We start from the raw sequence: 13,080 nt of genomic DNA, 5'->3' as shown, positions 1-13,080 counted from the left end.
GGGGAAGAAGAGGACGGGGAACCAGAGGCAGGATGCTGGAGGATACTGGAACCCGGCAGAACCTTTTGGCTCAAGATGGGATGATCAATGTGAAGAGGCGTTCCGATCTTTGAAAAGGGCACTGACCCAGGCCCCGGTGTTGGCTTTTGCCGATCCCCAGAAGCCATAAGTGCTGCACACGGATGCCAGCCGAGAGGGTCTAGGGGCTGTTCTGTACCAGGAGCATGGCAAAGCATTGAGGCCGGTAGCCTTTGTCAGCCAAAGCTTGTCGCCTTTGGAGAGAAACTATCCCACTCACAAGTTGGAGTTCCTGGCGCTTAAGTGGGCTGTGGTGGACAAGCTGGGCGATTACCTGTACGGAGCCAAGTTTGAGGTGAGAACGGATAACAACCCTCTCACTTATATTTTGACTTTGGCGAAGCTGGATGCCACAGGACATCGGTGGCTGGCGGCCTAGTCAGTATATGATTTCAGCCTGAGGTACTGCCCCGGAAGCAAGAATGTCGATGCGGATGCATTGTCTCGTCGGGAGCAGGGGGAACAGGAGAGGGACGAGGAGTGGGAGTGTGTCCCTGCCCCTGGAGTGAAAGCAATGTGTCAGTTTGTTATCACCGTGAAGGCCGAGGGAAGAGGGAGGATGGAAAGAGCCGTGGACCACTTGGGGATTTTTGACGACGCCATACCCCTAGCTTACTGTGACCTGACCGCACTGGGGACTAAACAGTTGCCGGAACTGAGTCCGGGGGAAGTGGCAGCTGCTCAGCAAAATGACCCGGGCATTGGCACAGTGTGGAGAGCGGTCGAGAAGGGGGATGGGGCGTTGGCTGAGAAGGCAAAACACCCTTGCGTGCCTCTGTTGTTGAAGGAGTGGTCTCGGTTAAAGTTAAAGAACAAAATCTTGTACCGGGTAACGACACCTCCGGACCAACCCCGCTGTTGGCAACTGGTCCTGCCGGAGGAGTATCGACAGGCTGTACTCCAGGCCTTACATGATGATTCTGGACACTTGGGGGTGGAAAAGACATATGGATTACGCAAAGACCGGTTCTACTGGCCCCGGATGAGGGGGGATGTCGAAGAATACCGTAGGGGATGCAGCCGTTGCATCCAGAGGAAGACCCTGCCAGCGTTGGCGGCTCCACGGTCGCACTTGCAGAGTGCGGGACCTCTGGACCTGGTATGTATGGATTTCCTGTCGATTGAGCCTGACACCAGCAACACCGCGATTGTCTTAGTCATCACCGAACATTACACTCGCTATGCTCAGGCATTTCCCACTAAGGATCAGAAGGCAACGATAGTGGCGAAGGTGTTATGGGAGAAGTATTTTGTTCATTACGGCCTTCCCAGGCGAATCCATAGTGATCAGGGGTGGGACTTTGAGAGTCGCCTTATCCGTGAATTACTGACTATGCTTGGGGTTGAGAAATCCAGGATTACCCCTTATCACCCACAGGGAGATCCTCAGCCAGAGAGGTTCAACAGGACCCTGTTGGATATGCTCGAGATGCTGGAGATCGGGCAGAAAAGCAGGTGGAGTCGTCATATTGGACAAATGGTTCACTGTTACAATTGTACTCGCAATGATGCTACAGGGTATTCGCCCTATTATCTGATGTTCGGGCGGGAAGCAAGGTTGCCCATTGAAGTGTGTTTTGGGGGTGAAGTGGGTGAATTACCCGGGAAGGCCTATCTAAAGTATGTGTCCGACATGAAGAGGGAGTTACAGCGGGCGTACGAGTTGGCCAAGGCAGCGGCTACCAAACAAAACCAGAGAAATAAGATGCGGTATGATCGAAAGGTGAAGTTTGTCCAATTATTGCCGGGCGACTGGGTCCTTTTACAGAATTTGGGACTCCCTGGTAAGCACAAGCTGGCCGATCGATGGGCGGCCAGCTCCTATGTAATAGAGAGCCAGATGCCGAACCTGCCAGTTTACTGGGTGAAACCTGAGGATGGGAAAGGGCCTATCAAGGTACTCCATAGGAATCACCTGCTGCCCCTGGGTCAAGCGGTGCAGGTGGATAAGGAGCCCGAGTGGGAGGTTACGCCTAGTACAAGGACTCTGCGAGGGCGCGGAGAAAGGGAAGAGCCCGCTGCTGAAGAGCGGGGACGGGTCCCTCACCTGGGAATGGCTACCGATTCAGAAGAGGACGACTCAGATGAGTGGGTCCTGTTCCCATTCGCTGGTGCTCCAGTACCAGGAGAGGAGGCTCCTGGCCCTTCCCATACTGAATTGGGTGAGAGGAGGGAAAGTCTTGAGGGTCAGATGGAGAGGCAGCCAACATTGGTGGGAGAGAGGGTGGAACCCGAGCGTGAGCCGGAGAGATCTCAGGTGAGGGAGGACCCCCATGAGGAAGGGGGTGAGGGTCTGTCAGGTAGACCTGGGGTGTCCGAGACAGTGGGTTCGCAGGTGACGAGGGAGCCCAGTGGGGCAGAAGGGGTGTGGAGATCTCAGAGGATTAGACACCCCCCGGAGCAGTTGACATATGTGGTACCGGGAGAACCGAGTGTGATTTCTACTGCTCTGAGTAGTTATGTCACTGCTTTCTGCACCTGGGTTGGGTTTTGTGTGTTGCAAGAAGCTTTGGGGAACTCTAGTAATGCCATGAGGGCATGACATTTGCTGGTGGGGAGAGAATGTACAATGTCCTATGTATGTTACTCAAAATGGCTTCTTTGGTTTGTTACGAGTAGGAATGCTTCTTTGTCGGATAAGTGTTTCTCTCGCTGTTGTTTCGCTTTAGAATGGCTGATATGGTAATTGTATTCATTTGTTAATCAATGGGGAATGTTATTGTGTCTTGTGATGCTGGGAACTTGGGGGAGGGGTTTTCGCGGGTTTTCGGTGTGAGGGGAGTCGGGAGGAAGATGCCGAGGAAGGTGGACGTGCTCGTAAGACCACCGGGGTGGTCCCAGGTGCGACGGCGTGGCAGTCGGATGGGTCATTGGTTCGATGGTTGAGCTCCAACGAGTGCACTAAACAGACTGAACTTTGATGTTGGCGCCTTTTGTTTTTTTCCACATATATATATATATCATCATATATATATATATATATATATATTGTATTGCCTAATACTCTTTTAATTTTAGTAAACTCTTTAAAGTGTATTTCATAACTGTACTTGTTGTGGGTTTGATATTGTTGGCGGGCGCAAGGCAGAAAACTCGATTCTCACAGCACCTGCGCGAACGGGAGGTGGGTTGGTGAGTGGCTGGATCTCCGTTTCCCCTAGACCGGGGGTCGGCAACCCACGGCTCCGGAGCCACATGTGGCTCTTTTATGTCTGTGCTGCGGCTCCCTGTTGCTTTGGGAAATAATTGGTCAGTATTTAATTAAAATGTATTTTATGTTAGTTTGTTAGTTTTTGAAATGTAATTCTAAATTTGAAGATTATGGTGATCTTGTACAATCTAAATAAGACGTTGTGGCGACCCATTTCCTGACACATCCGAACCGGCTCACAATTAGCCAGCGTTCAGGCTAAGGGAGATAGCCTACGGGGGTTTGTGAGTACGTGTCTTTTGCAGCATCTGCGCCCATGGGGGGGGCGGGTTGAGGGAGGCTTAAAAGCAAGGCTGTTTAGTTCGAATAAAGCTATCTTTGACTGCAGTTTACTGACTGCGTGTAGCACACCGCTACAATGTGTTTTTATCGCTGGCTGTCCAGAGGGGAGGTGCTGAAATGCTTTGTCGCGTGTCTGGAAGAAGTGAAAACTTTCCTGGGCAGCAAAGGGCTCACCTTTCCTGAGCTGGAACAGCCAGAGTAGCTGGAAAAGCTACACTTCATGGTAGACATGACAGCGCACCTGAACACGCTGAACACAGCTCTTCAATGGGGTAAGGACGTACAGCCCTGCACATGTTGGAGGATGTTTTGGCATTCGAGCGCAAGTTGACAGTGCTTGCCAGAGATTTACAGAAAGGCACATTGTCTCACTTCCCCAATTTGAGAAAGTTCAAACAAGGTCACGACATGATAAATTCGGAGTATTTACATTCTGCAATCATGGCAATGCAAACATCATTTGGGAAATGCTTCTGTGAGTTCAGAGAGGAAAAAAACACATTATCCTTCCCGGTCACTCCCCTAAGCATCGATCCATCCCTACTGAATACGACTGCATTGTCAGGTGTGAGTCAACCTGACCAAGTATGATAAATATTTTAATTGCTTATTATTTTACGTATATTCATATGTTTTCATTGTTCAGTGAAATAGTCCTTGTATTTTTCAGGTTGACAGCTGGCTGACGTTATTTTTGGTTTGCTGCTGGCGGCAAATTTAAGTTTGGCGTTTTTCATAAATACAAGAAGGACTCAAATAGACGTTGAGTATTTTACTTAAAAGTAACCTTCAACCCAACGTCTTTTTTTCGGAGTTCAAAATGTTTTTGTTGCATGCAGAAATGTAATTTCGTTTTCTCTGCAGGAGTTCATCAATTTCATAAATGCAACACATTATAGTTTGTTTATACATAGCATAAAGGCAAAACAAAACGTTGTATGCAGTGTTATTTCATTTTAAATGTCAAACGGGTTTTGCGGCTCCCAGTGTTTTCTTTTCTGTGGGAAACGGGTCCAAGTGGCTCTTTCAGTGGTAAAGGTTGCTGACCCCTGCCCTAGACATATACCAGCCTTTTGGGAAACACTGTAGATGAGAGAGAACAATTTGCATTTCAATCAGGTAATAAGGGCAGAGGTGTTGAGAAACCAGTAGTGTAGGAGATCTTGAGCTAGGCCAGAAACCTGTGCCTCTCTGGTCTCTGAAGTTGGACTTCGGAGTTGAGTTTATAGTCACGTGCACAAGCATATGTAAGCACAGGTGCAATTAAGAATTGACCTGCAGCTTCACACATCGTCAGGAGCACAACACTCAAGAGAAAAACATAAATCATACAAAGTTGTACAAGAAAGAACACAAAACAAAAACACAGGTCCATTATGGTGCAAAGAGATCAAAGTGTTGCTTTACCCAGGTAGCGATTCGGGCTGTGTAGGTTGGTTTAAAACCAGTGGTGGAAGGGAAATAGCTGTCCTTGAGCCAGGTGATGTGGGACTTGAAACTTCTCTATGTCCCGCCCAGTGTAGCCGTGAGAAGATGCTGGACATCTCTGATGATTGACTGATTCCATAACCTACAGACTCACTTTCAAAGCCTCCACAACTCATATTCACAATACTTTAAAAAAATCAATAGTTTTGTCTTCATTTACTCATGTATGGTTTTTCATAAATTCTTTATTTTCCAGAAAATGATCTCAAGGTTGTATTTGGTGACGTATGCGCACTTTGATAATAAACTTACTTTGATTTTTAGCCTTCGTGAGGCAGCATCTCATATAAATACTTCTTGCGGTGGGGGGCACGGGGGACCGCTACACCTTGCAGGTTCTGCACATTCAAGCTGCCATACCAGACCCTGATAAAAACCACTCAGGGGACTTCCAACTCACCTCAGCTGCTTGGCGTAACTCTGTTCGATTTCACTGCGATCCTTCACAAACTTCACATACTTCTCCACTAGTTCGATCCCCCACTGGGTCTGTCGTTCTATGATCTCATACTGGTCCTGGACAAAAGAAAAGCAGCTGGTCAGGATGGTGGAGACCGGTCAGAAAAATAAAGTGGAAAACATGCAGAGCCAGCTATCATGACTTCTCAGTGAGAAGTAGCATCAAACGACCAATGCACATATCCAAGGACAGATGACCTCAAGCCTCAATATCTGAATCTTGCACGGGCAATACTTTTCACAATACTCCAAGATTAGTCTCACAAATGCCTTATAAAGCCTCAGCCTTGAGAGAATCAGTATCTTCCCAACCCCACCCCTACATCCAAACAGGGACACTGTAGAAGAGCTTGGACAAATTAGGATAATGGGCAAAGAAGTGGCATATGGAACACATAAGTGGGGAAGTATAGGGTCATGCACTTTAATAGAACAAGTAGCGGCACAGACTGTTTTCAAAACAAGAAGCTAATTCAGAAATCAGAAGTGCCAAGGGACTTAGGAATACTCATGCAGGATCCCTAAAGGTTAGAATTTGCCATTTGAGTCAGCAGTAAGGAAGGCAAATGCAATGTTAGCTCTCATTTAAAGGAGACTAGAATATAAAAGCAAGGATGAAATGCTGAGGCTTAATAAGGTATTTGAGATACTATATTTGGAGTATGAGCAGGTTTGAGCCTCGTATCTAAGGAAGGATGTGCTGGCGTTAGAGAGGATCCAGAAGAGGTCTATGACAATGATCCCGAGAAAGAAAGGATTATCATATGAGGAGTGTTTGATGGCTCTGGGCTTGTACTCGCTGGAGCTAAGAAGAATGAGGAGGGATCGTATTGAAACCTACCAAATATTGAAAGGCCTAGATAGCGTGAAAGCAGAGGATGGAGCCAAGGACCTGAGGGCAGAGCCTCCAAATAGAAAGATGTCCCTTTAGAATAGAGATGAAGAAGAATTTCTCTGGCCAGAGGCTGTGAATCTGTGGAATTCATTGCCACAGACGAGGCTATCCAATCTTTCAGTGTCCACAGTACCTTCCCTTCAGTTCCACTAACCCTCTCCTTATGTGGTAGCACTGGAAGTGTATCACCTCTCACATGTTCATCAACGACTCTGTGATTGTTTGCCAGTTATTTACTCAACAGAGGAAAGCTTCTGGGAAGGTTCCTTGGTGAATGTTCAGAGGTTTGTAAATGACCAGGGAACACCACATTCAAATATCAATTAACCTGCCAACACATCTTTGGGATGTGGGAGTGAAAAACATGCTGTTGAAAGGGAAAATAAATCAGCCATGATCGAATGGTGGAGGAGACACAATGGGCCAAATGGCCTAATTCTGGCCACATGCCATATGGGAGAGAATGTGTAAACTGTATTCAGACATCACTCGAGGTCAGAATCGCACCTAACTCCTACACCAGCATGACCATATGGACCAAAGAGTTAAGGTCTGTAACCCTAGAATCGTTCAGGGCAGTATTCCCGACACTGTACAATAGGATGGCCTGCAGATGCAGTGTTCCCTGGTCATTCGCAAACGATTAAAGTAAGCAACATCCACCAAGGAATCTTCCCGAAAGCTTTTCTCTGTTGTCTACAAACTGGGAACAGCTTACTTCAGCTGCTTCAATAAAGTGCATTGTTTTTGTCTCGGCCCTCAGTGTGTGCCAATAAACTTTTACAGCCAAGTTAATCCATTGTGAATACACTTAAAATACTTGGAACAGAGACAGAGAGAGAGAGGGAGAGAGACAGAGAGAGAGGGTGAGAGAGACCAACACACACACACACACAGGGAGAGAGAGAGAGAGAGAGAGACAGGGAGGGAAGGAGGAGGCAGGGGAGGGGAGGGAGGGAGAAGTGTATGGGGGTGCGGAGGGAGTGGGGAATGTGGAAGAGAAAGGGGAAGGGTGTGGGTGAGAGGATGGTGAAGGAGGATGAGGGCAAGAGGGAGTAAGGATGAGGGGAGAGTAGCATGATGGGGGAGGGAGAGGAAGAGGAAGTCATATACCAGCTAAGAAAGGAGATTGAGAGATGTGATTTGGGTGTGCACCAGACACACACACACATACACACAGAGACATACTGTACCATGCAAAACAGCTAGCAATATTATGGGCACAAAACAAGTGACCGGACATTGGACAGAGCAAGAAGACAGAAAGAAATGCTGGCACGAACAATCAGCTGTCAGGCGAAGGCTTGGGAACAACTCCAGTGTCTCTCTTTGACCTTGTGCCACCACAGAGCTGGACTGCAAAAAAAAACAAGCAAAAGCAAAGACCAATACTGTTCTGAGGGTGGTTTGCTGCCAGTTCACTCTGCCACTAGAGTTTATGGATAAGATTCAGCTGTTCTGCAATGAAATCACTGTTATGAAATTTAAATTAATTTATTCAAGTGCTGTTGTGTTTTCAGAAACCGCAGTTAACTTGACCTTTAACTCAAAAAATGTGATTTGTCTGCTTGGTTTCCACATTAACAAATATGATGATAGAGATTTAAGAGGTGCCTCATCACTTGGCTCATAACGGGAGGGATTTATAGTTAACTAAAACATTAATTTTGTCTATCTGCCTCTCTCCCCCTCTCTTCCTTTCTCTGCTTCACAACATCCCTCCCTCTACTTCCCTCACTCTTACTTACTTCTCTGTTTCTGTACACCCATCCCCGACTCTCCATTTTGCTCCCTCCCTCCTTTACTTTGCTTTCCTCTCTTTCCCTCTGCTTCCCTCACTCTCTTTCTCATTCTCTCTCTATGCTCCCACATCTCTCTCTACACTCCCCCCACTCTCTGCTTCCCTCCCTCCCCACCCCCCAAATTCAGACCATTTTCTGCTTTATTTTAGCTTTCTATCAGCTTCAGTCAGTTGCTCTTGGGATCTACAGTACACAACCGCGATCCACAAGAGTTACCTGAGGTATGGCAGTGTAATGGTTAAATTACTGGACATGTCTCCAGAGACACAAATTCAAACCCTAATTTGGGAATTTAAACTCAAGCAATTAAATAAGTTTGAAAATTAGAACTAGTGACCATCTGACTACTAGTTGCTGTATAAGATCACTTCTTTCCTCGGTGTCTTTTCCTGCCATTTCCCATGCTAGCCTACATGTAAATGGGCATACAGCAATGTGACAAACTCTTAATTGCCTACTCCGTTTGCAGAAAATTATGGACGCACAACAAACCTCAGCCTTGGTAGTAACGTCTACATCAGCTAAACAAAAAAGTACCCACATTACCAGGCAGATCTAACTTGTGCTGGGAAGAATCTCTACGACGTGTTTAAATCGGACTTTCCTCCCCTTAGTGACATTGCTGGGGAATTCAAAGTCACCCACGAGCTTGATGCGGCTGCACACTGCCAAACAGCCTTCTTGTTAATATGCAGAGGTTTCCAAAAGCCACACAAAAGGAGAAAGGGAACTCAGTGTCTGAGATTCCCTGACCCTCTGCTACATGGACAGAGGCTACAAGCCAAGGTACCACCGTTCTCTGAAACCTGCTCATGCACTAAGGGATCCCATCATCTCAATCGCATAGTTCCTCTTTGCAACAACATTGTGACAACTTGCTCACTTCTAGAAAGCACTGTAGGGCAATTTAAACAAAATCTTTCACGCCATCTAAAAAGTTTCCTACCCCAGGAAGCTAATCTGATCAACCATTCTAGTGTTTATGCACATTTTACTCCAAATCCACAAATTAAGCCAACTTTATTTTTCATATAATGCGTTATTCTTTATAATTACTGAATGTTGTTTTTTGTTGCATGTCATCCCAACAAACCACACACGTGTGTGTGTGTGTGTGTGTGTGTGTGTGTGTGTGTGTGTGTGTGTGTGTGTAATTTACTTTCACATGTATTGAGAACTTGGAGTGAACATGGAATGGTGGAGCAGATTCAATTGGCTAAGTGGCCCAACTGTGCCCTGGGTCTTTAAAACCCAGGCAAGCTCAAGCAGTATTACCATCCAATGAGGACAAATACCTCTGGCAGTGTGGAGGGAGTGCAGCAGTATTGGAGATGCCCTCCTCTCCATGAGGCCTCTGATGAACATCGTTTCAAAGTAGAACAAGATGAAGAGTGCAGTAAGATGGACTCCTGGCCTCACAATCTACCTCATTATGATCCTGCACTTTATTGCTTATCTCCATTGCAATGATTCGATAGCCTTTACTCTTTGCTCTGCACTGTTTTTGTTTCACCTAGCTCAGTGCATGGTGTAATGCTATGCCTTCTTAAACAGAGATACAGAACTTCTGACCCAATGAGCTTTGTCGCCCAACTGCACCCATGTGAGCAATTAACCTACTAACTTTGTCTTTGGAATGTGGGACGAAACTGGTGCACCCAGAAGAAACCCACATGAAATGTATAAATTCCTTACAAAAGCAATGGAATTAAACCCATGTCTCTGGCACTGTAACAGTATTAAACTGACCATAATGCCACTGTGCCACTCCACATATAAACCCAGTTCTGTTTACCACAGTGGCTTACAAACGTTTACATGTTACCACCTCCTTAGCTCACAGTCCACTTCCCCTCTCCCTTTCCAGCCATTACACAAAAACTATAAAGAATGCAGTGAAAGAAAATAGGAACTGCAAATTTAAAGCAATGACAAATAATCACAAAATTTATTCAAATCTATTTAAAGCTACAAATAATCTTATTTAGCTACAGTAAAAACAATTTTCAATAATTTTAGTACATTAATGGTCTAACTATTCACTATTTCAGTGCTTATTCAGCTTCCAATGGGATGGATGGGCCTGTTGCAGTGTTATCAGGCTGAATGTCACTCAGTAGTACAGGTCCCCACCTACAGTAATTTGCAGTCTGTTTCATTGATTTGAAGGAAATTGGATGATTGCACTGAAACCTCCCTCCACTAAATACGATTTTTGAAAGGCAATAAAGAATATCTTGACCTCTTTCCCACGGTGCAGGATAGCCTCCAGAGATATCTTTCAGCAACCAAAAGCATTAATATGATTTTTGAACCTCGGCTTCAACTCTAAGTAATTTTGTAGCAAGATCCGATCTTCCTCCATTGTTCTGTCAATACCTAATTACAAATGTACAGGAATGGATTTATTACCCAGTCTGGAATTTGGATAGAGATAAGATCCTCTCTCTGTAATGTGTCTTTATGCAGCTCACCCAGGTGGGCACAGTATACTTGAAGATTATTATTCGATATTCTTTGTCTTCCAACTCAGAGAGGCTCCGAAATTGGAAAAGGTCATGACAGCCAATGTTGCACTTAAATAGGATAACTCTTAAAAGAACTTTATTACAGTTTCAAAAAGCTCACAGAAGTGTCTCGGGCAGTTTCCTTTTGAGAGCCATCTGAATTCTGTGTGCAACAGCAAGCGTTCAAACTGTTCATCATTCTCAATACAAGGTTCTCGAAATAGTCGAGAATTGAGAGCATGGGACTTGTATCTGTTTACAATTAATTAATTACAATTAATTTGTGCAGCCAATCAATTAGGGGTTTTGTAACAAGATATTATCTGAAAATTTCACAGTGAATGATAATTATGTTAGGTACAGCTTTTTTCAAGAAAGTAATAGCCTCACAGAATAATTAAGAATTGAAAATACACGTGGACTAAGGTGTTAACTGTCCTGTGCCATCATCAGTGGGATCAACGGTTGTTCTGCCACCTGTCTTCAGCAGTTTCGGCCCGCTTATGATCAAGACTCCCTCGAGGTGGTGGGCCAGCAGTGCTAAAGCACCACCTCTTGATAGTACCCCGTCTGTCACAGCAAGAATGCTGACAAGTAGAATGTCCTTCTCTTTGAAAAATTGCTCAACAAACCAAAATCTTGATTTCCTCCTTCACATATTTTTCTAGTCCCCTTGCATTACGAATTATGCTTTCATCTTATATGACACAAACATAAACAAGAAGCAAAGATTTATTGCCTGGCAAAGTTGATTTATCCAACCACAGAGCAAATTCTATGGTCCTATGTATGCTACACACTATGTCTTCCACATTCTGACATTTCATTTATTTGTCTTTGAGCAGAGTTGTCGCTGAGGAATCTCTTTAAATACTTAACTCCGGCGATTTATGCAAAACCATACTCAGAACCTCCCTTACTGCTGGCAAAATAAGTTCTCCAATTTTATGGGACTTTCCAGATGTAACAATGAGCAATGAAATGTTGCACGCAGCATGCAAACCATCACTGTTTTGTTGTGAAGTGCTGGAAAACATGTTTCGAAGTGCTTTCCCCATCTGAAAGTTTTCACAAAGTGAATGAAAATAAACCACGTTCTTGTTTGCTTTATCAGAGGGCATTCTCTTCAACAGTTCAAGGAGTCTGTATGGTTTCACTACCTCATTGGAAAAAAACACAAATTCACGTAACAGATAGATTGGCTGCTGTTGTTTCCTTGGTGTTAGTATAAATCCATATTTCAGATACTCAACACTGCACAGTCTACACTTCTTTTTCACCTAGTCTGCTGCTGCCATTTTCGTCACAGATTATCAATCACAGTCCAATGCTTATTGTCAAGCACCGCAATCAATAAAGGGGATAACTATGACATCATAATAGGACAGGCAAAACTTGACTTTCTGCCTGAGAGTACATAAAAGTGGGGTAGCGATATCTCCGTTGAGCCACATGCTAGAGAAATGCAGTGAAGACCACACAAAAAGAGAAATTCTGAATTTTACCCCATTGAATACCATACCCTAATTCATAGGAATTGTGTCACTGTGTGATTAGAGTACAGGAATCATACTACAGTAGTAAACACAATAATGCACGGGCCAAGCCCAGAAATAACATGATTTCTTCAGCCCAGAGTTCTCATGATATGCCAAATTCAGAAACGTCACATTGCTTTTCAACAACTATAACTAATTTTGAGCAAAGTCGAAGAGAACGGTGGGTTAGAAGAGATGAGGTGATTGTATCAATTATGAGGCAGAGGATCAAGCGCGTATAATAAATCATTCATTTCTTAAATTAATCCTGTAATCCCTCAAGCTGTTCCCTCCTTGCTCTGTGCACCCCCCTCACCAGCCCACTTAGAAACTCCCACCACCCCCGGGGGCGATATCACCCACTTTGGGAACCACTGGTTTACACACTATGCATTGTCTTGCATACTCTATAAACAGTGTGCAAAAGAAGCTTTTCACTGTATCTTGGTACATGTGACAATAATACAGATAAGATTGCTCTTCATTTAAGATCAGTTAAAGTGTTTATTACTTCATTGCTGCTAGTGGAAGCTTGCTGAACCTCCTACACTGCAGCACTGAATTCACTGGGAAAAGTACTGTAAAATGCTTTATGATACCCTTGAATGGTTTTGAAGAAGACAACATAAATGCCAAGTCTGCCTTTCACTCCAAGTTAAGCAGTTTGAATAGTGCTGAGCTATCCCAAACCAAGCTTCTGACTCATTATAGGCAGAAGAAGAATGACAATCCTTCTCCCTGCAGACGCCCACTTATTACCATGGCACCTCTGAATTCCCCATTTTAGGACATCCTAATGCCAGCTCATCCCATACTCATT

The 13,080-nt window shown here is 44.8% G+C and overlaps 1 protein-coding gene across 1 annotated transcript in view; it reads right to left on the bottom strand.

The window, feature by feature from the left end:
* The window catches only part of LOC132406403 (cdc42-interacting protein 4-like), a 172,658-nt gene that overhangs the window by 74,533 nt on the left and 85,045 nt on the right, over nt 1-13,080 (bottom strand). Inside the window, exon 2 of the mRNA XM_059992040.1 lies at nt 5,460-5,575. Coding sequence (XP_059848023.1) covers nt 5,460-5,575 — 116 coding nt within the window. The remainder of the gene's footprint in view (nt 1-5,459; nt 5,576-13,080) is intronic.

The sequence above is a fragment of the Hypanus sabinus genome, chromosome 16 (assembly GCF_030144855.1).
Source record: "Hypanus sabinus isolate sHypSab1 chromosome 16, sHypSab1.hap1, whole genome shotgun sequence".
Taxonomy (NCBI): domain Eukaryota; kingdom Metazoa; phylum Chordata; class Chondrichthyes; order Myliobatiformes; family Dasyatidae; genus Hypanus; species Hypanus sabinus.
The sequence above is the reverse complement of the archived record's forward strand: the minus strand, read 5'-3'. Positions and strand labels throughout refer to the sequence as shown.